At 43.0% G+C, this 26595-nt stretch overlaps 1 protein-coding gene across 1 annotated transcript; it reads right to left on the minus strand.

Annotated features, from left to right (window-relative positions):
• Positions 1 to 3233: 3233 nt before the first annotated feature.
• On the minus strand, positions 3234 to 26275 carry NTMT2 (N-terminal Xaa-Pro-Lys N-methyltransferase 2). Its single transcript, XM_074908264.1, has 4 exons — positions 25988 to 26275; positions 18474 to 18649; positions 12758 to 13007; positions 3234 to 3770 (listed from the first exon to the last, which is right to left on the minus strand). The coding sequence occupies exons 1-4, from the start codon at positions 26229 to 26231 to the stop codon at positions 3496 to 3498; spliced, it is 945 nt and encodes a 314-aa protein (XP_074764365.1). The 5' UTR covers positions 26232 to 26275; the 3' UTR covers positions 3234 to 3495.
• Positions 26276 to 26595: the final 320 nt, after the last annotated feature.

Raw genomic sequence — 26595 nt, forward strand, 5'->3', positions numbered from 1 at the left:
TAGAAGCACAGGACCTGATATGGGGAAACCAAGCATTGCCAGGAGCTTTTGTAGTGACATGGCAGAAGCAGTCTTTACTGCACTTTGGCTAAGCGTTTACTTGAGTAGTGGTTGCATGTGAGAAACATCTGATTGAAGGACTAATCGGGTATTTCACTAACTACCTTCAGTGGTGAATGAGGGTTTGAGCTTGAATGACCCTGAATGTTCTGTGAACTTTGCCTCAGTCAGTGTCTTGAGCTTGGATTAAACTTCTGGTAATACTGAGATTGGGAACAAGTCTTAAATGAGCACCAAACAAAGGGGACTCAAACTCCCACTGCAATCTGATGAGCTAAAGGCTTCTTTAAATGCATGGTTTAAATAACCTGAAAGTTGAGGCAGAGCAACTGAGTTGATTATCCAATCTTTGAACACCAAAGAGCAACCGATACATAGATGATTTTTAAGCAAGATCTTCTGTTTCAAGGTTGTGATTCATTATTATTATATAATATAGTAAAGTCCAGACCTTACTCATGTTCATGAGCATTTAAGGGTGGCCTACACTGGTTGACTGGGAGTTCTTGAATTAAAATATATCTTGGAAAAGGAGGAAACCAAAATATTATTCAGTCTGCAGCAATCTCATGCATATAAGGCCCTGGAGGGCTTGTGTTTCTTTTACTCTTGAGGTTCATTATGTCACCAGAAAAGCTTTAATATTTTACTGTGGAAGCAACATAGCCATGAAACATTAATTTCCAGGAATGTGGGAACCATGAAATATGGGTTTTTCAACTAAATTAAGATTTTACTTGTCTCTGTTCTTACATAGTTAAGGAAACCAATTTTCATTATATGTTTGTGTACATCTATTCTGGAAATTCAAATAGGAAAGATGTACAAAATACAGGAAGAACATTTTTACCTTGAAAAATGTATTGCACTGATAACAATACCAGTCATTTATATTCTACCTTTCATCCTAAACCACATTACATTCTATATCCATCTTGGAACCACGTCTCTCATTACTGAAATGCACCCACTCTGTTGTGTAAGTGAACAGCTGATATATTCTGCCCTGTGAGATGTGGCAGCTGTTTGTTTAGATTTGTATTAAATTGTTTACTACCCTCTTTCCACAATGCTGTACTCTCACCATTGTAGTGATCAACACGATTCAGATATGCCTGGCAGACACCATTGTACTAGGATTTCCAGCAGTCCCCAAGTATTCTGCACCATGGCAGATGTCTCTGGCTGGAAAAAAAATAATTCAATATTCTCCTGCAATTGCTCACTAGGGTTACAAACCATAGGACTGATGCCTCTTTCCTGTAAAACAAATGACTGGGTTTCCTTCAGGTATCTGCACACACTCATATGTACACAAAGACCACATCAGCTTTTACAGCCTCTGCAGAATGAAAGTGCTGTAGCGGCTGAAAGGGAATTTGAAGCACTTAGTTCTGGGGACAATTCCAGAATGTAAGAGTTCACCTTGGGTTTTTAACAGTGTTACATACTAAATTTATGTCCATTACCAGTTGATTAGAATGGAAGAATCAGCCAAAACATTCCAGAAGCATCTGTGTCATGGGAACCATAGGTTTCTAGGTTATATGACACGCCAGAATATTCACCAAATCACCAGGGTTGTTTTCCTTAATGCTGCAATTAGTGATGGCACATTAAGAGAACAATTGCTGGATAAGATTTGACATCAGGAAGCCCTCTGCCATAAATTGGAAATTCTCAGCATATGCAACCATGTTGCTAGAGAAGAGTTATGCAATTAAAACCAAAACTGGAGATTTGCTATCAAAGGATGGCAAAGTATACTAAAACCCAGCTGAGAGGTTCCCTGATCTTGTTATCTTCAGGCTTCTATGTGAGCTAATCTAATGCAGATGACAATATTTGACACAGGCAATTATGCCTACAGTCACGTGAGGGATGCTTTATAGAACTCCCTTTCCATCAGAACACGGAGATTTGTCATAATGCAACTCTTTAAAAAGTCTGGTAAGTTTTGCCAGAATTGCATTACAGGGGAATAAAACATGATAAAAATTCTGACAGCCAGAAGAGTCCATTGTAATGTTATCACTAATTTCTAAAACTTTGAACAAGCCATATTTAATTTGCTTTTTACTGCATTTAATTATATTTTAAGTGCAAATTATTTTAAAAGTCCAATTCAAAAGAAATATTTTATCTTGTCTGAACAAAAGTTTTAATCAGCTTGGAAAAGTCTGTGGTTGTGTGGTTTTCCTTCATAAAGAATTTCAAAATTCTCCCTTCTTGACCTCATTCAGAATGAACCAGAATTTCAAATTTGGATTTTTTTTGCACAATGAACTTCTGTCCTCCCACAGCACTTTCTGCACCTATATGAAGAGGACAAGAAGCTTAATGTGTAATTTCTGTGAGCCTTAAGGAGATGGTATGTGTATTAGTATTTTCAAATCCAGGCTTATACAGCTGCTGTTTGAATATAAATCATAGATGCTTTTGGGTTACACTAACACCCTCTGCAGTTTAGTACAGTTGTTAATTAATACAATACTGTATTAGTTCTTCTTACAGTCTTACTATTAACACCCCATGAAATCCCATTAGCTCTGCATATGGTGCCAAACTTGTTCTGAATGTGGGAAAGAAAGAAATTTACAGTGGTATGAATAATAAAAAGAAGCTTTCAAGTGGTTTCCACTGTGAACATTTTGAAAAAACATTTTCCAGAATGTAATTTGTGGGGCAATCTTTTCACAAAATTTCAATGCAAACATGCATATATTTGTCATTTAAGTTTTCCCCTGGAGTGCAAAAACTCATATGCACCACTATTGTTCTATGGCAGAAACATCAGGAGGATAAAGTTCCTAAAAATGGAAAATTAACCAGGTTGTCTTATTGTCTAAACTGACAGAAATGCAAAAGAATAAATAAACTGCATAGCTGATGCTAACAAATGGATAAAAATTTCCTTACATTTTTGCTTTAAATATTTTAAAGTACAGATAGTGATGACAGTCAAAATTTGGGTTAGGTTTTCCAGAAGTTATTTGAATTTCCTGCCTCAGTGATCTGACAGATCCTTCTTAAATTCCAAGATGATTTTTAAGTGCTGTAGTAAAAACCAGGCTTATTTCTTAACACCTCATACAGAACACTCCAAAATGTATTAGCCACTACAGAAACTTCAGACCCAATTATTTTCTATTAGTTGGGTTTTGTCCAGTATTGACTTCTTCATGAAAGAGGGATCTGACAAGGAGCTGTTAGAAAGGTTTTTAAAAGTGGAGAGAATGATGAAGCAGGCAGGATGTGGAAGCAGACTATTCCCTGGAGAAGCAGGCTCAATTGTAATTGTCTCCCAATCCTTTAGTAGTTGCTGCCCTAGCATAGCAGTAGCAGTGCATGGTTAGGAGGATTCTAGTAGATGCTTTTCTCCTTCCCAGTCCTGCGGTTCATCCGTTGTCCAGTCTCTGCAGTCTCACTGTGCTGTCAGGAATGGCCAGGGCCTTTCTGCATGGCCAGCATCCAAACAGGGACACACTGCTCAGGGAACCCCTCCTGCCTCTCCTCCCGTAGGATGGTGAGTCCACTCATTTCAATGAGGCTGTGGAGGATGTCCAGGTCTCGGATCACACTACTATCCAGACAATCCAGGATACAGCCCTCTCTGGCTACATTATCCTTGAGAATAATAACACCATTATCCTTCAAGCCATTCTGGCACCGGATGAGAAACTCCAGGAGATCTTTATCTGTCAGATATCCTACAGATGAAAAGATGGAAAATAGATCACTATTAACCATTCAAATCAACCCTCCCCTGTACTCATCAGAACAGTGCCTTGATCTGAGTGTCCATACCCTGTTCATTGCAGGAGAAGTTCTAGTCCTGCCAGATTTATGAAATCTTGGGCAAATCAACGAGACTGACAGTTACAAACTCAAATCATTATTTAGGATCCATATTAGTAGTAGCAGCAGATGTGGACAGACATCAGTGGGAATAGTGGAGAAAATACTGGGTGCTGAAGGGTTCTTTAATCTGGTGGTTAAAGTCATAATAAGAATCAGTGGCAGGAAGCTGAAGCCAAACAAATTCATACTGGAAATAAGTGACAACTGTTCAACAGTGTAAGTAATTACCCATTGGAAGCTACCAATAAAAGTGGTGTTTACCACCTCTTGAAGTCCTCAAATCAAGCGTGGTTGAATTTCTCAGGATGTTTTAATTGAACACAAACTATTGGCTCAGTACAAGGGTAAAGGAGTGAATATAACAGCTTGTGATATAGGTCAGACTAGATAATCTAACAATCCCTTCTGTCTTTTAATGCTGCAAATCTCTATAACACTGTGTAACATTATGTACCTATTAAAGGAACTCTGGATCAAAGATCCAGTGAGGAATGCAAGAACTTCCAAACTGCCAAATAAACTCTTTATATTACCCTATACTGTTGTGTTTTCTACATATACCATATACATTTAAAATAGTACTTTTTTCTTATTGAAAAATCTTATTGGGATTGCATTTTTAGCCTTCATTCTCAGAGATCAATACTTCTGCTATGTTGAGATCATAGTGCAGGACTCAGAAAAGAGCAAAACGAGAACTCTCACATGTGAAACATTTAAAATTAATTAATAAGGACAGTTTGTCAGAAACTGAATGAAAAACTTGAAAAAAATAATCATTTGTACATTATAGTCAAAATATTTCGTTTTCTTGATGGAAGATTTAAACTTTTATAAATGCAAGTTGTCATTTCAAAATGACATTTTGACATAGCATGTCAAGTTTCTTTAACCACCCCCCCAAAAAAAGAAAAAAAAAGAGAAAAACCCCAAAGCTTAAAGCTGAATACCTTTCAAGTTGAAGGAAATGGGAATTTCTACATGAAATGTAAACTTGCGCTTTTAGTTCTTCATAAAATAACAGCCTGGGCTCATATACTTATGCATATATAAGACCAATCAGGATTGCATCAGCAAGATTCATTGAAGCTTTTGAACACTTAATTTGGAAATTAACTTTGCTTTTAGCCTAGTTTCCCAAGAAAATGAGATCTTCACAGTGTTGCTTTCTACCAGACAGTCCTGCCCTCGCTCCACCAAAAAGCATCGAGCTTGTTGGCATATTTCAGTCAAATTCAAGATAGAGGTATAAGTTTGATTAATACTTAAGATCACCACATATTTAATTGAAATTGATGAAAGGACATTCAGATCTGTGTCTATGCTAAAGAAAAGGCATACGCTTCCTTTGTTGGCAGCCACATAGCTGATCAGTACAGCCTCAGAGAAGTCTTAGCTCATTCAGTCTCATGTTGACTCAGATTTGCTCAAAAGATGAGTCAGGAGCTACATTTACTGCAATGACTGTTTATTCAAGAAAAGCAAAAACACAAAGGAAAACTATACTCTTCTGAAGCAATTTGCTTGTACAACTATAGACCTGTTCTACAAAGCTCAGTTTCATTACTTCATAAGACTATGTGTAGAGGACAAGTAAGTGTTCCTGAATAAAACCATCTCCTGTGCTAATCTCTCTACCTTTATCTTTCTTTTTGCCTAGCAAGAAACTATCTGTCTCCAGGGTTTTGGAGAGAACAAGTTGTTCAGGCCTCCTCTTGTGCTTTAGAATAATTGCTTCTGCCAGCTGAAACAGCACCATGGACACTTAGGTTCACAGATTAGGAGAAAACTTGCTTTCTGGAAGGACAGTTAGGCACTGCCACAGGTTTTCTAGAAAAAATCAAGAACTTTTTTTTGGTGAAGAACATAGCCCACTGTATTGGGTCTGGCTGAACTGGAATCGGTTTTCCCCTATAGCAGCCCTCACGGTGCTGTGGTTTATGCTGGGAGCTGCAGGGTGTTGATAGCACCCTGGTGTTGTGGCTGCTGCTGAGCAGTGCTTACACAGCACCAAGGCTCTTTCTGATATTTCCCCCAGTGGGACGGGGTGGGCAAGATCTTGGGAGGGGACACAGCTAGGACAGCTGACCCAAACCGACCAAAGGGATATTCCATACCATATGACGTCTGCTCAGTATAAAGCTGGGAGAAAGGAGGAAGGGGGTGGGGTCACCCTTGGTCCTCCGAGGCAACTACTACGCGTATTGGAGCCCTGCTTCCAGAGAAGGCCCGACATCGCCTCTTCATGGGAAGTAGAGAATAAATCTGTTTGCTTTTGCTTCCGCGCGCGGACTTTTGCTTTGCTTTGCTTATATTAAAACTGCTTTTGTTTCACCCACAAGGGTTAGTTTATCTTCTTTCCCCTCTTTACCCTGTTGAGAAAACAAAGGGAAGGGGGGGGGGAAGTGATAGAGCGACTTGGTGGATACCTGGCATTTAGCCAGAGTCAAACCATCACAGTCTATTCTGGCGCCCAACGTGGGGCAAAACAACGGCAGTTTTATATTAAATGTGCTGTAGCTATAGTAGTTATTAAGCAACAAGCTCTTGTGCTGGTCACGGGCTTGTTTATTGCGCTGCTTATCTTTATTTTGTTAAGCTCGGGAACATGCTGCAAGGAATCGGGAACATCATGAGTGGTTTTATTTTGCAGGCTCCCGAGGTACTTAGTCATCCTTATGTTAGTGCATTGATACTCTTTATTAATGCTGTTCGCCTGTTGTGGGTTGTGTGGAGCTCGGTATGCTCTTGGTGTAAGAGAACGCAAATTTTGAGTGAATCGGTGCCAAAATGTGCTCTGAGGCGGCCTGTTCCTGGGTGGCAGGGAGAGTGGAAGGAGTTGGGCAGATTCCTAGGACGGTTATCACCTCCTGTAGCCTGGGATCTCACCCCTGAACAGGCAAGCAACCCCACAAAATTGACACATCACCTGATAGAGGGGTGCCTTGCCTATCCCAATGAGAATCAACAACTTCTAGCACTTTACTGGGGCCTGGCCTGTGCTTATCGAGCTGCAGTTCAGCACTCTCAAAGGGCTGTGGTTGACATGGGAACTCAAACAATAACAACAACAGAGATTGCCCCAGTAGTAAAAAAGAAACAATGGACAAGGAGAACAACAGGCCCATACCCTCGATTAATAAGGGAGGAGAAAGAGGAGGAAGAAGCTGGTCCTTCAGCAAAGGTATCAGAAGAGGGAATAACAGAACTGAAACAGGAGGCAGAAACTACCCGGTCCCTGACGTCATCAGAACTGCGAGATCTGCGGAAAGACTACTGCCGCCAGCCGGGTGAGCGGATCGCTGCCTGGCTGCTGCGATGCTGGGATAATGGGGCAGATGCTCAACAGCTAGAAGGTAAGGAAGCCCAACAGCTGGGTTCCCTTGCTAGAAATCGAGGAATTGAAAGGGGAATTGGAAAGGAGACAGCAATTTGCAGTCTGTGGAGACGGCTCCTTTCAAGTGTTAAAGCAAGGTATCCTTTTAAGGAAGATCTTATGGACCACACCCCAGGGAAGTGGGCTACTGCAGATGAAGGTGTCCAGTACCTGAGAGAATTAGCAGTGATGGAAGTCATCTATGGTGATCCAGATAATGATGAAGCCCCTAAAAATCCAGAGGATGTCCCATGCACACGGGCCATGTGGAGGAAGGTGATTAAAGGTGCGCCATCCTCGTATTCTGCCGGCTTGGCCGCAATGTACTACCCAGAAATGGATGCAGGAGAAGGACTAAGATGTACGCCAACTGTGGAGGCAGTCTCTTCCTGGCTTCAGAACTTTGAAGAGAGTCTTGGTACCTCCTCATCTCTACGGGCGAGTGCCCTGGATGTTAGGAGCTCCCCAAGAAATCATTTCTCTTCTGTCCCAGTCAGGGGGAAAGGAAAGCCAAGGCGCATGACACGTGGCGAACTCTGGTTCTTCCTGCGCGACCAGGGGGAGGACATGAGGAAGTGGGATGGTCAACCCACCTTTAAGTTGGAAGCACGTGTACATGAATTGCGAGGAAAGACCCCTGCCAACAAGAAGACATCTAAGAAGGTTGCTAATGTAGCTGGTGTAAAACCACAAGGAAGTAACCAGCGATCTCCCAGATACAGAAAGACTGAGATCACCTCCCTTGATCCTGAAGAAGGAACCTCCGGCCTGGCACGGCAAGAGTCAGACAGTGAGTACTCCGACCAAGAACAGGAATAGAGGGCCCCTGCCTCCAGCCAGGAGGAGGAAAGGGATGATCGGGTGTATTGGACAGTGTGGATTCGATGGCCTGGCACATCAAATCCACAGAAGTACCAGGCTTTAATTGACACCGGGGCACAATGTACACTAATGCCGTCAAGTTATAGAGGGGCAGAACCTATCTGGATCTCAGGAGTGACAGGGGGCTGTCAAGAACTATCAGTATTGGAGGCCGAGGTTAGCTTGACTGGGGACAAGTGGGAAAAACATCCCATTGTAACTGGCCCAGAAGCCCCTTGCATCTTGGGCATTGACTATCTCAAGAGGGGATACTTCAAAGACCCAAAAGGATACCGATGGGCTTTTGGTGTGGCCAGTGTGAATACAGAAAAGGTAAAACAGTTGTCTAATCTGCCTGGCCTCTCAGAAGATCCTTTTGTTGTGGGACTGTTGCAAGTTGAAGAACAACAGGTGCCAATTGCTATGAGGACCGTGCACCGACGGCAGTATCGTACAAACCGAGACGCTCTGGCTCCCATCCAAGAATTGATTCGTCAACTGGAGAACCAAGGTGTCATCAGTAAGACACATTCGCCTTTTAATAGCCCAATATGGCCAGTGCGGAAGTCTGACGGAGGGTGGAGGTTAACAGTAGACTATCGTGGCCTGAATGAAGTGACGCCACCACTGAGTGCTGCTGTACCAGATATGTTAGAGCTCCAGTATGAACTGGAGTCAAAGGCAGCCAAGTGGTACGCCACAATTGACATTGCCAATGCATTCTTTTCAATTCCTTTGGCAGAAGAGTGCAGGCCACAGTTTGCTTTCACGTGGAGGGGTGTCCAGTATACCTGGAATCGACTGCCCCAGGGGTGGAAGCACAGCCCCACTATTTGTCATGGACTAATTCAAACTGCACTGGAAAAGGGTGATGCCCCTGAACATCTACAATACATTGATGACATCATTGTGTGGGGCAATGAGGCAGAAGAAGTGTTCAAGAAAGGACAAAGAGTAATTGAGATTCTTCTGAGAGCTGGGTTTGCCATAAAGAAAAGCAAGGTCAAGGGACCAGCACGAGAAATTCAGTTCTTGGGAATAAAATGGCAAGATGGACGCCGTCATGTGCCATTGGATGTTGTCAACAAGATAGCAACTATGTCTCCACCGACCAACAAGAAGGAAACACAAGCTTTCCTAGGATTTGTGGGATTCTGGAGGATGCATATTCCAGGTTACAGTCAGCTTGTGAGCCCTCTCTATCAAGTGACCCGAAAGAAGAACAATTTTCAGTGGGGTCCTGAGCAGCAACAAGCCTTTGAGCACATCAAACAAGAGATAGCTCGAGCGGTAGCTCTTGGGCCTGTTCGGACAGGACCAGCTGTGCAAAATATACTTTACACATCAACTGGGGAGCACGGACTCACATGGAGCCTCTGGCAGAAGATACCAGGTGAAACTCGAGGTCGACCATTAGGATTTTGGAGCCGGGGATATCGAGGATCAGAAGCCCACTACACTCCGACTGAAAAGGAGATACTGGCAGCATATGAGGGGATTCGAGCTGCTTCAGAAGTTGTTGGTACAGAAGCACAGCTCCTCTTGGCACCACGGCTGCCTGTATTACATTGGATGTTCAAAGGAAACATCCCTGCCACACACCATGCAACCAGTGCTACCTGGAGTAAATGGGTCGCGTTAATCACGCAACGGGCTCGACTGGGGAAACCCAACCATCCAGGGATCCTGGAAGAGATCATGGACTGGCCAGAAGGTAGAGATTTTGGAGTGCAGCCTGAGGAGGTGGCTCGTGCCCAAGAGGCACCGCCATATAACGAGTTACCAGAAGATGAGAGGCGTTATGCTCTCTTTACTGATGGATCCTGTCGTGTGGTAGGAAGCCATCGGAAGTGGAAAGCTGCTGTGTGGAGTCCCACAAGACAAGTCGTTGAGGCCACTGAAGGAGAAGGAGAGTCAAGTCAGTTCGCAGAAGTAAAAGCGATCCAACTTGCCCTAAAGATTGCTGAACGGGAAAAGTGGCCAGTATTATATCTCTACACGGACTCCTGGATGGTGGCTAACGCCCTGTGGGGGTGGCTACAGGAGTGGAAGAAGACCAATTGGCAGCGCAGAGGTAAACCCATCTGGGCTGCTGCATTGTGGCAGGACATCGCTGCCCGAGTGGAAAACGTGGCTCTAAAGGTGCGTCATGTAGATGCTCATGTGCCCAAAAGGCGTGCCACTGAAGAACACCAAAACAATGAGCAAGCAGACAAAGCTGCCAAAATTGAAGTAGCTCGGCTGGACCTGGACTGGGAGCGTAAGGGTGAGCTGTTTGTAGCTCGATGGGCCCATGAAACATCAGGGCATCTTGGCAGAGATGCAACGTACAGATGGGCTCGTGATCGAGGGGTGGACCTGACCATGGAGGCCATCTCACAGGTCACTCACGAATGTGAAACATGTGCTGCAATCAAGCGAGCCACACGAGTAAAGTCTCCCTGGAACAGAGGGCGATGGCTGAGTTTTCAATACGGTGAGGCCTGGCAGATTGACTATATTGGACCACTGCCACGAACACGCCAAGGCAAGCGCTACATACTCACCATGGTAGAAGCAACTACGGGTTGGCTAGAAACGTACCCTGTAAATCATGCCACTGCCCGAAATACCATCTTGGGTCTTGAAAGGCAAATTTTATGGCGACATGGTACTCCTGAAAGAATCGAGTCAGACAACGGGACCCATTTTCGAAATAATCTTATAAACTCCTGGGCAAAGAAACACGGCATTGAGTGGGTGTATCACATCCCTTATTACCCACAAGCGTCTGGAAAGATTGAAAGATATAACGGACTGTTGAAGACTATGTTGAAAGCATTGGACAATGGGGGATGGAAGCATTGGGATATAAATTTAGCAGAAGCCACTTGGCTAATTAATACCAGAGGATCTGTTAACCGTCCTGGACCTGCCCAAACAAACCCCCTTCATACTGTGGGAGGAGATAAGGTCCCTGTAGTACACACAGGGAGGTGGCTGGGGAAGGCAGTGTGGATTGCTCCTCCCTTGGGAAAAGGCAAGCCCACTCGTGGGATTGTCTTTGCTCAGGGACCTGGATGTACTTGGTGGGTAATGCGGGAGGATGGGACTACTCAGTGTGTGCCTCAAGAACATTTAACCTTGGGGGGAAAGTAATCTGTGGGATGAGTTGTATGTTGCAGGAAGTGATGGAGGAAGTAGGAACGATGAAGAGTGAACCAGACACGTGCAATGACGACCCAAACCTAGCCGGTGCTGGAGTCCAACGGTCAAGCATACTTCTGTCCTGAGCATCTATCTTGACAGATGGAAGCCAAGACACTGAACATCTGAAGAAGTGAAGAAAGCTTATGGAATAGATAAATGAATATTATGTGGGACCTGGGCATAACGTAAATGGTATGGAATAAGGGGTGGAGACTGTATTGGGTCTGGCTGAACTGGAATCGGTTTTCCCCTATAGCAGCCCTCACGGTGCTGTGGTTTATGCTGGGAGCTGCAGGGTGTTGATAGCACCCTGGTGTTGTGGCTGCTGCTGAGCAGTGCTTACACAGCACCAAGGCTCTTTCTGATATTTCCCCCAGTGGGACGGGGTGGGCAAGATCTTGGGAGGGGACACAGCTAGGACAGCTGACCCAAACCGACCAAAGGGATATTCCATACCATATGACGTCTGCTCAGTATAAAGCTGGGAGAAAGGAGGAAGGGGGTGGGGTCACCCTTGGTCCTCCGAGGCAACTACTACGCGTATTGGAGCCCTGCTTCCAGAGAAGGCCCGACATCGCCTCTTCATGGGAAGTAGAGAATAAATCTGTTTGCTTTTGCTTCCGCGCGCGGACTTTTGCTTTGCTTTGCTTATATTAAAACTGCTTTTGTTTCACCCACAAGGGTTAGTTTATCTTCTTTCCCCTCTTTACCCTGTTGAGAAAACAAAGGGAAGGGGGGGGGGAAGTGATAGAGCGACTTGGTGGATACCTGGCATTTAGCCAGAGTCAAACCATCACACCCACATTATCTGATTGCCAGTCTGCTGCTCTTAATGCTGCAGGGCATCCACCAGGGTGGCTGCAGGAGAAACAGCAGATATTTCTTATATGATGGGGTACTGTGGGACATAGCTAAGTGAACCTGTTTGACAAGCATCAGTGCATGTAGAAGACATGATATGGTTTATAGATATTGATAATTTTACTATGGATTTTTTTCAGATTGTTTCCTGAAACATCCCCAAGTCTGGATAATCATCAGATTCAGAATTCCCTGCTCACAGGCAAGGCCAACCCCATGTATCTGTCTGCAGCACTGGCACCTAAGAAGGAGGGTTCCTGCTCAAGAAAACCCACATACAAGGCCTACTCCTCAGATGCACCTTAGCACACAGGCTAAGAACACATACCTTCCTCCAGTACATGACCTGAAAAAAACCAACAACTTGATTTGTACCCAATGTACATGTGGCTGGGGAGAACTCTCAGAAGTCTCTTGGGAGATTTTAGGAAGCAGTCCCAAAGATTTGAGAATGTCCTTTTACAGCTGCATCATTCTTTTAACATAAACTGTAGCACAGGCTGTACAGTCCTCTGAGATGCCAGGGTGGATGAACCATGCTGAACTAACCTGAAACCCACTGAATCCAGATGACATCATATCTTTGTGGGTCTGGAGTGAATTCCTGGAGGCTTTTGCAGTAATACATCTCTACTCTGTCCTCCTTGCCCTGCAGGTAGTTCGGGACCTCAGCCAGAAAATTCTCCATCATATCCACCAGTTCCACGCTCTTGAAAACTGGTAACAGGACATGCTTGCTGATACGACCTATCCCAGAGCCGCAGTCCAGGGCACGGTTCGTTCCAGCTTTCCCCACCCCCTGTGGGATACAAGAAAATAATTTGAAATCTGAAAAATACCACCTGAAAGATCAGAGCAACTCTGTTACATGCTATGGCCTTTAGCCCACCAAGCCTAGTGTCTTGTCTCCTTATTTGTTCAGGGCTGTTTCAAGACTGGCAAGAACCTGCGACAGCATCAATACAGCTTTGGGTACTATGTGTGAGCCAAGATGGGCTGCCATGTTCCCAGGCTGCTGTCGATGGGACTTCTGCATTGCCTCCCCTGCATTTATTGCTGTACAATAAGTTTTTCCTTGGTATAAGAGACATAATCTTTCACATCCTAGCTTTCTCAGAATATCCACTAGTCTTTGTAAAGCCCTTGCAACTTCATCTGTCAAATATTCCTACTCCACAGCCAACAACATGGCTAGATAAGCCTCATTCTGAGCCCGGTAAAGGCCTAACAAAAAAGTAAGCATATACTAAATACTGCATGCAAGAAGTAACTTCTGCAGCACACAACTCCCAAGGTTCCTATGGACATCTCTGCAGACACAGAGCATCCTTGGGATCAGAGTTCAGTTTTCAAAACAAGCTGTGTTTGAACGAAGATCTTGGAGTTGTAGGCAATTTACGACAACTCAAAAAGTTTGGACTGGAGCATATACAGAATTTCTTTTTTAGGCACAGAGACGAGAAAGATGATTGAGTAGATTTTTCTTAAGCGTTCTTTTTTTCTTCATAAATATCATCTCTGGACAGAGATCAGACGTGAAAAAATGTGGCACAAAGGCTATGTCTATGAGAAAATAATGAGTCACTGTAAAAGGAGCTTTATAATGAAAGCTGTATTTCACCCCTAAAGCTTCCATTCTAGCTATAAAAAGGCTCTTAAGAGCCTGCTGCTGTTCTGTAAAACAGAAATTTTAAGTCTGCACATGGACTGACTGTGAGATTGGAGCTCCCCTGGTCAAAGTTATCTTTTAAACAAATATATTAAAAGCAAATGTAAACACCTTTTCCCTGTCCCCTGGAACTGAGTGTTGAACTGAAACCTATGGGCTGAAGTCCCTGCTGGAGCTTCACTGCTCTTAAAGGAAATAAGCCCAGGAAGAGTCTTGCTCTTCCTGCTTATGGGAGACCCCCTCTGTGATGACCAAGCATAAATCATGTAACTCACTGCTTTTTCGGCCTTGCTTCAGTGGGTAATTCAGTAGATTACTAAGGTCAAAGGACAGTACTGTCAATGGCATGACTATGAATAGCCCAGCTGAGCATCCGGTTACATAGAGTAACTGTAGAAAGAGCACAAGGACCTCAAAGGCTCTCACCAGTCTCCAGGGCTGCTGGTCCCAATTTGTATACCTAGGAAGATTAATCTCCTGATGTGTGCAAGAGTCCACAAGCCTTCAACCCTATTGGACTCTGGAGACTACCTGTTTGTAGTTAGCCAGAAAATGTGAGCCATTCTTCATTCACAGGCTTTTACTGAGGACCAGACTAAGCTGTAACAAGGAATTAATGAAAGAAGAAGGAACTATGTCTTGGATCTTTACAAGGTGGTGTTCTATATTGTTTGCTGGCAGATATATACAGGCCTACAGTGATGTGATTAAGTAAAAATCTTTGAGAAAGCTGGTAAGAAAACCGGGATGATTTACCAAAACAACTAACAGAATTTGACAAAAAGCCATATAACGTGTCTGACATTTGTGTCTCGGAGAACCTATAGTCACAGTACCTCACTCAAAACAGGGAATTCATCTCCCATGTTGCGTCACGGCAAGGACCTCTGATGACACATCTCCATTTGCCATTGAGAAGAAGGAAAGGGAACAATCATGGGAGATGAAGCTTGATCCCACACTTTGCTGAAAGGGAGCAAGAGCATCAGGCAGTCAGTTAAGAAGCCCTGTGAAGTACCACAGCTCCGTTTGTAATGAAAATGTTGACATAATTCCATGTTCAGCTAATATATTTTCAGTTTGGAAGTGCTCAGAGCTTTGACAGGGTATTAACATTTTCTTTGGAAGGCAATCATTTTCCCAAAAGCCTAATTGAGTTGAAAATGAGACTCCTTATTCAAAAAAATAGTTTAAGTGAAAATTCTAAGCCAGAACAGGCTTCAAAATTTAAGATTGACTGTTCCTCTGATTACCTGCTTCTCATTACTCAGAATCACTACCATTTTGGACACAGACACACCCAAAAATTCTTCTGTAAAGCTAAATAGGGCATTCACAAATTTCCTTAGTGATTAAAGAGCTGTGGAATATGTTCCTGATGCTACTTCAGGTCTTGGAAGGGCAGGAAGGCAGAGTAGGTATGCAGGATAAAAAAGAAATCAAGAGTTCAAGAAACAGATGAAAATCACAGTGGTTTTCTTTCTAAATTAAAAAAAATAACAATCAGGTTTCCAACAATATCTCCTCCATCCCCCTGATCAAACAGGAGAAAAATCACTTTTGAGAAGCTTTTCATTCAGCAAGTAACCAATCAGGCAGGTGAACTGAGGGCAAGAAAGGGAAGAAGGGTTTAGGGCAGAAAGGGAGCTATAAAGTTTATGTAACCTCCGTCTGTATTATATCACACACCTATAGCTCACAACTGTTCCTGAATTAAGGGTTTCTTTGTTTTATTTCCTTTTTTTATACATTACCTCTGGATTAGACACTTGAAAACACAGTGTCTATATGGACATCAAGGCTTTAACTGGCATTAATACATTGCCATAAATATGCAGTGCTATAGCTCTGCTGATAACCCTTCAAGTATGACTGTACCTAAGACAACCTATAGCTTGTCTGTACAGCACTGCTGGCTCAAGTAATGTTGCTCTTGGTTTGGGTTCTGCCCACACACACATAAAACCTCTTAACTTGAGCACAGTGGCACTTTTAACTCAGTTTGACTTGCCTGGGAAGGAGACAGACTAAAATATAAGTGAAGTCCTTAGTCCCTTCTGTAATTCCTTCCATGTGACCAGGCAAGATAAATTCTCCAATGGTAAAGAAATATGTAGCTCATTTTACAGTGGTGCCTAAGAATCATGCTAAGAAATGCCATACATGAAGGTATGCAACATCAGTCATGTAAGGGAAATGTCACTGTGTGGCATTTCCACACCAGCCAAACTAACTCAAGAGGGGTAATTTGAGTGGAACCGGGCAACTGTTTTTTTAAGGAGCACTAGTTTTGCCAGAAAATAAAGTTTTGGAAGAATAAAACTCTGTGAAATTGATATTTCAAATCTAGAGAATAGTTATAGACAAAAAACATGGGAAAGAATGTTGAAAATGTCAAGATACTTCTTTTTCACGACTTTCAAGGAAAAAAAACAACTTGTCAGCTTCTCATTTCTAAACAGCATTTTTCATTTTCAAACTGATTTGAACTCTTGAAAACAAAGGGAAAAGTTTTTCAGAGGGTAAAACAATAAAAAATTTTAAGTGAAATATGTTCAGTTGATCTGAAACCGATTTTCCTACTTTCCAATTTTGTTAAACTTCTCTTTAAAAAATAAAGCATCGTTTATGTTAGGGTGAAACAAAATGGTTTTTTTCTATCTATCCTGATCACCTTATTGGAAAAAAAAATATTTACAGAGACATAAACTTGGGAAGACATAACTCAAATTAGCTTTACAATAAAGTCACTGCTACAGAAAGCCACTAAATATCTGCATCTGGTTGAGTAGGATTCAAATTGCAGTAGTAAGAAAGGAAAATAAACGATAAGTAACATAACCAATTGACTGTATCTCAACAGAGGACAGGCTTTAACCAACAATCAGAATTACCAAAACGTGCAGATTCCTTTTTGTTTCTTTTTTTTCTTGTTTGATCTTGGCCATTCAGAGTATCCCTTCTATCCCTAGCTAATAATAGGAGTAGGAACTCTGCTCTGGAGTATTTTGTATCTGTCATCACACCTGATGCATTGGGTATGATTCCTCTTTGGCATGTGAAACTCCCCTTCAGACTGTACTTCTTTCCTTTTCGGGTCTTGGAGATGAGAAAGAGTAACAGTGTGATAAAAACCTGCCATTCAGCAACTGAATCTATATAGTGTTTAGGAGACATGAAATCCTTCCCTGAGTACACGCTTATGCACCACTTGAATTCCACAAATGCCCTTAAAACAAGACTTAAGTAAAATTTAAGGAATATGCCTTGAGCTGGCTCTAGGTTTATAAGCTGCATTTAATTTTTCCTTTGTATATGCTATTTGTGTTTGTAGAAAGCCTGATACAGCGAGGCTTTGAAGTGTTGTGAAGCCTTTTTGCACTAACATTAATACAAATGACTGTTAATTAAAAAAAAAATGTAGGTGTTCACTTGTGTTCTGCTGGCTCACTGCCCTAGAAGCCTCCTTCTATCAAGCACAGCCACCTTGCCATCAGTTGCCCTTCCCTGCTATACAGGATTTCTATCTGTTAAACCACACTTGTTTTTCATCCCAATCTATTTAAACTGTGCCCTTTTTCATACACAACACCTAATTAACCTGTTGAGCTTTTTTTCCACAGTAGGTCATTAAGACTAAAAAAGGTCACCTGGCTATCCCAAATTTGTACAGCTGAGCAGAAAATGAAAGCTCTATGGTAGCATTATATAGAACTAGTCATTTTGTGAGCAGAATTTAAGAAACTTGTTTTCCTGTAGCTTTTGCATTCTTTAGCTTCTAATACTGTTGTTGAGCTTATTTAGTGGGCTTTTCCCCTGGGAAGAGGGAAGGACAGTTAGAAAATCATCAGGCCACACTTGTAAAGATGTGTGGAATCCCAAAGCCACATTTAGGCATCAACAGGATTTTCAGAAACCCAAGTGCCAAAGTGATACCTCTATTGTAGGTGCTTCTAAAATCCCACTTGGCATCTCTTTGCATCTCAGGTCAAAGCAGGACTTTGAAGATGTTTACAGAACTTCAGAAATCTGTCTGCAAAGGTCCCCAGTGACACTGGAATGTTCAAGAAAAAAATATTTTTCCTAAATGGTAGCTTATTCTATATATCACAATGTTTGAAGGGGGAGGGAGAGGGCTGGATTTTGTTGCAGCATTCTCAGAAATATTTATAAACAGGCAAAACAGAACTTGGCATTTAGTGTCAGCTACTCTCCCAAATGGACTGCAGGAATTTGCACAGACAAATCTCCAACCGAAGCCAGCAAGGATTTTATCATGAAAGGTCACAGTCCTGCACTGAAAATTAACCTCCCACCCAAAGACAGCTGTAAGAACTCCTTGCAGCTTTGGGGCATAAGAAAAGGACACAAAACAGGTAAATAACAAAATAAGGCCAGGCAAAATGTATATTCATGACAATGCATGCATGACCTGGCAGAATACATTATTAGAGTCAATGACAGCCAGTTATGACCTGTGATGCACATCAAATACGACATATGGTGCCATTGAAAATATATGTGACCGGGCACACTGCGTGTCATTTATGACACATCACCACTGTTTCTTGCAACAAATGAGATTAAATGACTTACCCCAACAAAATTCCTGAGAAACTCCCTGGAGGATTCAATGTCTGTATTGGAGAGCTCAATGTAGTCTCCCATCATGCCCTCTTCTGTGGCTGGCACCTCCTGGTAGAAGTGTTTGGCCCTGGCATAGAACTGCATCTCCCCATTGATAACTTGACTTGTCAAAGCGTAAAGTTTCACTGCAAGCAGACAAATCACTATTTTATTGTTAATGACAGGTATTTCTGGGTGAGTTTATTGCTCTGGAGGCACAATGGTGAAGATCTATACACTTAAATGCAACCTTCAAAACACCAAATCTCTGTTTCTAAAGCAAAGGTGGAAGGAAGGGCGCTGGATTTAATCCTGCAAGACCTTGAAGGCATACAGTCCCCCTTGGGCAAATTCAGTGCCTCCCAGGCTCACACACGGCTTTTGTCATCACACTGTGTTTTCATACTAGTGAAAAATCATTTCAACTTTGAAGTGAATGCATGCCTAAGAGAGCAAGGGGTTTTATCTGCTCCCAGAAAAGCTGTGGGCAGCATTTATTGCTATGCAGGGTCACCATTTCCACTATCACAAACCTAAGAGTTCTGCAAATTTCCATATATGCTTTCTAGCCATTGACAGCTGCACAGAGAGTGCACCAAGAGCAGATCAGTGAGGCACTTGCTCTGCTTTATTTTTAGTGATACTGTACCATCTGTGGCACTGCAAGTAAGCTGAACCAAAGAGCAGATGGTAGTCTCAGGCCTAAATGAGTATACAGGGGGGGAAGACAATTTAGAAGAGGCAGTCCTAGTTTTTCATCTGTCACAGATCAAGGAGTGAGATAATCAGTGGGTGATATACTGGAAAGTTCCTTTGTGCCAGAGGCTTGGATGTTTCTTTTCATTGCTTGGCTATTTTGCTGGCAATATACAGCAATCACATGTCTGAAGCTGTTTTATTAAAATCTGCGACCTTTACTGGCTCTTTTTTCCTGTTCTTAAAAAACCTGAGGTCTGTCATCCGCATCCTGGGTCTTTGTACACTCGATGTGCATCGGCATATCAAAAGCAGTTGTTTTGCAGCTCAAAAGTTTGGATTGAGGCAGGCCATAAACAGTCTGCTTGGAAACCAGCATGTCTGACTGTCTCGTGTGTGCATACAAGTGTCCAGGCATTTTCCTGTGTGTATGACAGCCTTTCCAACAAAAACACAACTACAAGTCTGTCTGTGAAAGCTAAGCAATAAGGAGGGATGGAGTCACACTGGGAAGAAGTCTTTGCGAGCACCACCTTGCAATGTAAGACCAGCTCTGCTGCAGATTCCCAACGTGCTTAAGGAACTGGAAATGATCCAACAGCAAACATCTTTTGGGTTAATAACAACAGAAAGGGATTGCTCCCTGACAGCTGCATACACAGACAGACCAGGGAGCAGAGCTTTGTCGCTGCATCTTTAAGCTTCCACTGGAGCACTGCAGGTCGCTGCTGGGAAGGGTCTGAACAGGCAGTGCCTTGCTTACACCAGCTGGGAGACAGGAATTATGCCCTCCATGCAGAGGATGAGAGCTAGGCCAGAGGCCCTGAATATAAGCCTGGAATGTATTTTTTTAGGGCAAGCAAACTCAGCAGGGAATGATAAGTGTTTGCCTGCCCATCCTCAGCAGGAGAATGACATTTTGGAGGCAAATGAGGGGGGACAAAGGAAGTAGGATAGGGAATAATTACCACCAAGGACCACTCGGAACAGAATAGTGCTATTGGGTTACACATAAGCAGCATGCCTGGCATATCCTTCATCCAACAAAAGCAGCATTACCAGCCCCTCTTGTCATCACCTGCTTAAGTCAACTGCCGAACGGATACTATTAAAGCTTTAATCCATTACACATTTATGTTATGCCTGAGAAATTTATACCACAAGAAGCACTGAGCCCAGCAAGGGTCAAACCTGGGAGTTTTACACACTCCACTGATTATATTCACATACTCAGAAGAAACCATTTAGCTGAAGAAATTAATATGAAGGGGGCAGCAGCCAATCCCCAACACAACTTGGCCAGGGTGGCTCCCAGAGCCTGGGAAAAAGACTCCATCCATGGCTGTGATTCTTCCAGTAAACGATCTCCATCTTCCCCAGGAGTGGCACCATCTAGTTTTCTCTGTGTTCCTTTTTTCTGCATTTCAGATGCTATCCTGACTGGTGAACAGAACTGAATCCCTGCATGTTGGCTTTGCAAGATCTTCCATATAAAACTCAGCGATGATTTCTTGGGCTTGTTTAAATGGACGTATCAAGGGACAGTGATTTATCCCCTTTTGCTAGATTGAAAGGAAGGGCATTTACAGACTGCACACTAGTACAGGGTGTTACAGGCAGCTGGCAGCAGGAACAATGAATATTCAGAGTCCTTCTACTCAAAACATGAGCCTATCCTGAGGCAACACATGGGGATGATATGCTGTTCAGGATATCAGATCTGTAGTGTGTGCTCTCAAATTTCTCACTTAGAACTAGTATCAGGCTTGAAGACTGCCTGCTGGGACTTGCATGCATACACCAGCTGACTGCGGCTCCTCCTGGGCCAGCTGGGGCCCCAGTGTCCTGCCTTATGTGCTGGCATCCAAAACCAGCTCTGGGCTTAGCATCCATAGGGTCTTCTCTATGCATCAATCTTTGCAAAGATCTTCTTATGCAAGTCTCCCACCTGAAGGCATGCAAGGACACAGGCTAAAGTAAATGGTGGAACTGTACCCAAAGTCTTCTCCTGTGGGCCCACAGTGTCACTCATGCAGTGTAAGATCTATAGGGATGATTTCCACCTCTTGCTTCCTCAGTGTTACTCCTCCCTCTCATGAATTTGCAACACTGCCAACTCTCCCAGTGCACAACCCAATTTTCCAGACACAGCCAATCAACCTCACCTCTGATCTGCCTTGCAGCTGTGCCTGGCATGCAGGCTCCAGCAGCAGGACCAGAGGGAGAGGGAGGTTTGCAGCTTGCAGGAATCTACCCCAAAAGAGAAGTGCAAGGAGACACACATGTCCTTGGTGACAGCAGTTAATGTTGGAACTCCACTCCAGCATCCCTCATCACAGGATCTGTCTAGCCAGAAGTATCTCCCTTTCCATGACCCATGTGGGACTATCTTGTGCATCAGGAAATGAAATACTTGTGAGGTCTGTTACAGATACACAGCCTCATTTCAAGGAACTTTGAAAAGTAGGGCATAGGCAGGATAGGACAACAGAGGCTGCAAGTCCCTCAGACATTGCAGGGCAGGGGCAACAGTCTTTCACAGCAAAGGTTTTCAGTGTTAAGGCAGGTAACCTGTAACTTGTAAGGTGAGAAAGTTAGAAAGTAGAGTAAGAAGAAAAATTTTTTACGGCACACTTGGTCTCTCAGCTGAATCTGCTGGCAAGTCCCCCAGGTGGAGACTGTTAAAACAAACCTATTGCAAAAGCAGGCCGAGAACAGGAACTGGCTCCCTAAAGGTCACTCCACAGTTATGAGAAATAATTTTCACTCGCTGCAAGCACAGTCTGGATGCAGTGGTGATCTACAGCTGAATGCCAACCCCTGGACTAGACAGAGAGTATCTACCTAAGCCCTTTGGCCTTGCAAAGTCCAAAACATTATCTGTATATATATATATAAACTTATGGATCAGTACAAAATTTTGTTTCCTACTACATCTGATATAAATCTCTAGAGAAATGGACCACTTTAATATGTTAGACTGGGTGCAATCCCAACCTGCAGTAGACTGTTTTACAGTTTTGGGTTGCAGGGTTTACTCAGCTAAATTTCACTAGCAGAAGTAAATGTTGCAAGTAATTTTTTTGGAAGTTTTTATTTGTGAACATTATTTTGTGGCTCTGACTGCTTTCTGCAAGATATTGAACTAATTCCAGTTTTGCTGAGTATTCCCTTTTAAATGCAACATCTGCTTTGTGCATCAGTTGAAAAACAGTTTTCTGGGTGCAGGGTAGAATTCACCTCTCTACTGTGGTCCGAGAACCATTTACATTCTGTTTTATAGAGGATGAACAGCAGCCCACCCCCAAAGGAGATTCTGCTTACAGAGGCGTGCCTCACACATGGGAATATTTGTCTCTACACACTGATCATCTAAGTTTTCCACTGTAGATGTCACCCCACTGGCACTGAGTCCCCCAGCCTATGTAAACACATGCATAATTTCTAGCATCTGAGTAGCTCCATTAAAGTCCACTGAGCTTAAGGGCATTCACACACATTTAAGTACATTGTTGGATCAGGGCCTAAAGTTACTCATGTCTTTTATTTATAAATGTTACCCTGGTCTGTAAAAGTGACATGTTTCTCTTAACAGGCTGTGATACCAGATATGCTCAGCTCATAAGTAAACATGTCTATAAGTGCTCCACCATTGAACCTAGCAATGGAGTGGGGGGAGCATGGAGTTAGCGTAGCTTGAAGCAAGCTTTCTACCTTGCTGACCCTGGGCTGCACTGCAAGTTTCAGTGTGAGGCTTGATTTCAGTGTTATTATTCATGTTTAGGGTTAAGCACACGCTTAACTACCCTGCTAGGTCACAGTCTTAGTGTTGCTTTAGTCGTTTAATACTGTTTACACAGAGATATCTGGATCCAGTCTTGAAGCTTGAGAAGTTCATTTCATTTCTGCTCAGTTCCACTCAGAACTAACTGGAAAATGTCATTCTGCAGAGATGTTCAGACCTGCCACATTCTGTCCTCTCCATCACGGAGAGCACTGGATCACAGATAATCCAAGTTGGAAGGGATCTAAGGATGTCTCTAGTCCAAACTGCTGCTCAAAGCAGGGACAGACATGAGGTCAGATAAGGTTCACCAGGACTTTATTCAGCTAGGTTTTAAAAGTCTCCATTGATGGAGAATTGTACAACTTCCCTAGGCAACCTGTTCCAATGCCAGACTGCCCTCATGGAGAAAGAGTTTTTCCTGATAGCCAGCCTGAATTTCTTATGTTTCCATTTATGGCCACTGTCTCTTGTCCTCCTACCTCACACCACTATGCAGAGCTCAGCTCCATCTTCTTCATGATCTTCTTGTAGGTACTGGCAGGCTGGTATTTGGTCTCCCTGAAGCTGTCTCTTCTGACTGAACATGCCCCATTCACTTTGTATCTCTTCATATGGCATGTGCTCCCGTTCCCTCACCACCCTGGAGGTCATCCAACTCGCTCCATGTCATTCCCTGCATTCCGAGTTCAAGACTCCACACAGGGCTGCTGCATAAAAGGTGATAACCACTTCCCTTGATCAACCAGCTATGCTTTTGTTACTACAGCCCAGGATACTGTTGGCCTTCTTCACTGTCAGGACACACTACTGGTTCACATTCAGTTGCTGTGTACCAAAACCCTATCAGCAGGGCCGCTCCCCGGCCAGCCACTGATCAGCCCATGGTGTTGTTGCCAAAGGTTCCTCCTTTACAGGTACAGGACTTGGCGTTTGCCTTTGAACGTCAGTGAATTTGAATTTCACTAGCTTCCCACTACCTCTTTCCTTCAGCCTATTTAGGTACCTCTGGATGGTGGTCAAGACCCAGAACTTGCAGACAAGACCTGCCAGTTGGCTGCAATCTGCAAATGTGATGAGCAAGCAGTTCTTCACCTCCTCCAGGTTACTGATAAAGGTGTTAAACAGCACAGGTCCCAGGACAGACCCTTGCAGTACTCCACTGTCCTCAAAATGTGACTACAATTTTCTGAGCCCAATCACCCAACCCCTTTTTACCGATCTGATTGTCCACCCACCAGACCATGACATCCTAGCATGCTGTGAAGTTTCTTGGATGTGTATCACAGCTCACAAGCTACCCCACAGGATAAGTGTTCTTATGCACACTTTTACTTCATGGCAATAACCATGGAGTAACAGACATACTGCATGTTCACATGGAAGGCTGGACTCACAGTACCTCTTCAAACTAATTTGGATAGGCTGGCAATAAGCTTACAAGTTCTTTAGTGAAGTTTTAATGATTCAGGTCACGAAAATCCTGGCAGAGGGGATCTTTAGTCTGATAGGAACATTTTACAAAGCTTGTTGGCTGGGAATGGAAATTCAAATAAAATTCAGACAAGAAATAAAATATAGTTTTACAAGAGTGAAGCAATTAGGCCTGGAAGCAGCTTAATGATGGACTGATGGATTCTCAGGTCATTTGCAGCCCTTAAACCAAGGTATTTTTGTCTTCATAAACATATACTGTGACCCACTTGTAAGTTACAGGCATGATGCAGGAACTTCTACATGAAATTCTAGATGTTTGTCTAAACTAGATGTTCATAATGGTACCTTCTAGCATTAAAATAATCTATTAGTAGTTACACTAACAGTCAACACTGTAGGAAATTCTGCTCAGTTTCTAATATGTTGTGTTTATTTTCAAAACAAATGAAAGAATAACATTTTCATAGACTTCTTGAGATTCCATTGACCTATAATTGACTTTCCTTCCTTTCCATCTTTCCTTTCTTTCCCTCATTCGCAGCTACCTACCACTAGGGATAGGAATATTTATCTTCCATGTTTCATTTTAAATAGCTGCAGATATTGTTGCATTTGAAAAGCCACACCAAAATACTAAGATAACAGGGAAGTGCTTTTTCTTTTTACAGGACTCATGAATTCCATCAACGTGAGCAGAGTTCTCACTGGGGTCTGTAAGGTTTCACACAATCAAGAATTCACTATGGAGAGTCGTTTAACAGGTTACATCCTTCCCATCTTATATTCCTACAGTTCTAACACTGAGTGGAGGCTGAATAATTCTGCTTAAAAAGTGACATGCTAAAGTAATACAGGCTCAAGTCAAATTGACTTTTTAGCTATATTGTCCTGGAGAAATTTTGTTTCTTATTCAGGGTCAAATTTTTAGAAGAAATGAACATTTATTTTCTGCATCTAAAATGTCTTGGCATCCTGTACCACAGGCTGTCACTGAAATTTGGCTATAAACAAACATTGTGGAAGCATCTTCCTCCCAGTTAACTAACAGTAGGTTAGACAGCCTGCTGCAGAGATTCGGGTTACTAAGACTCTCGAGAAAAAAATTCACAAACATTACCTTTCAAGCACTTGTCCAAAACAATACAAATGACAAGGCTAAGGACACACTGAATGACAACAAAACAGGTATCAGGCAACAGAAAGTAAGGCCTGTCAGCTCTGCTAGTTTTGCATTTATTCTTCCAAGTTCCAAACAGGTCAATGCATGTTTTACTTAAATGGTGACAAAAAAAAAGGTGCCAAACTCTTTCGCTCTTGTGGTCTTTCCCTTGCCACCCTCTAACAATCTGCGGTGTATTTAGGTAAAACAACAGGGTACTGAATTAGAGGGAGCTGAGAGAGAGAGTACCAAGTATAAATTTAGCTAGCACTGTAGTTTCTCTGGCCAGGCTTCTCAGAACTACTACTTACTGTCATTAATGTGTTGCACTCTACCATCTAACATGATACGTTTTTCCAGAGCACAGTCACAGACACACACAGATGCTCCTGCCCACCAGCTACTCACCCAGGGGAAGCTTTTCCAGCAGATAAAGGTAACTCTGAAAGAAGTCATTTCGGATCGCCTTATGCAAGATGAAGGACATACTGTGCCGACAGAGTTCTTCGTCTGTCTTGTGCCAGCGCGACTTAAAGGCCAAATGTGCTGCTTTATATGCCATGATGAAGACGTTTTTTGCAAGGGTGGACAGTTGCTGTGGCTGGTGCTCTCTGGAGGACCTGTCCTTCCGAGGAGGCAGAGGCAGTGTCATTAAAATTGTGGCAATGTGCTGTCATTCTATATTGGAGTGTGTGTGTCTAGAGCAGTGCAGGGGGTGGAGGCGGGCGAGAGGGCAGTGAGAAATGCTGGCTGTTGGCACTGGCTCAGAGTAATCTCTGGAGCGTCGCCCTCTGAAATGAGCAGGTGCTCGAAAGCGATTAAAAACTCAACCCGGAAATTGCTTAGCCAGGGTAAATGTATATCTACTCCAAAAACCAGTGGCTTTAATTAAATTACACTATTTCTAATCTATTCAGCCTTCAATTCAAAGGAACTCAGATATTATCCAGGATCTCCCATCTCCCTCTTTTATATCTCAAAGGGTGATTTTGCTTCTCTATCTCTCCCTTGCTATT

The sequence above is a fragment of the Athene noctua genome, chromosome 5 (genome assembly GCF_965140245.1).
Source record: "Athene noctua chromosome 5, bAthNoc1.hap1.1, whole genome shotgun sequence".
Lineage (NCBI taxonomy): Eukaryota > Metazoa > Chordata > Aves > Strigiformes > Strigidae > Athene > Athene noctua.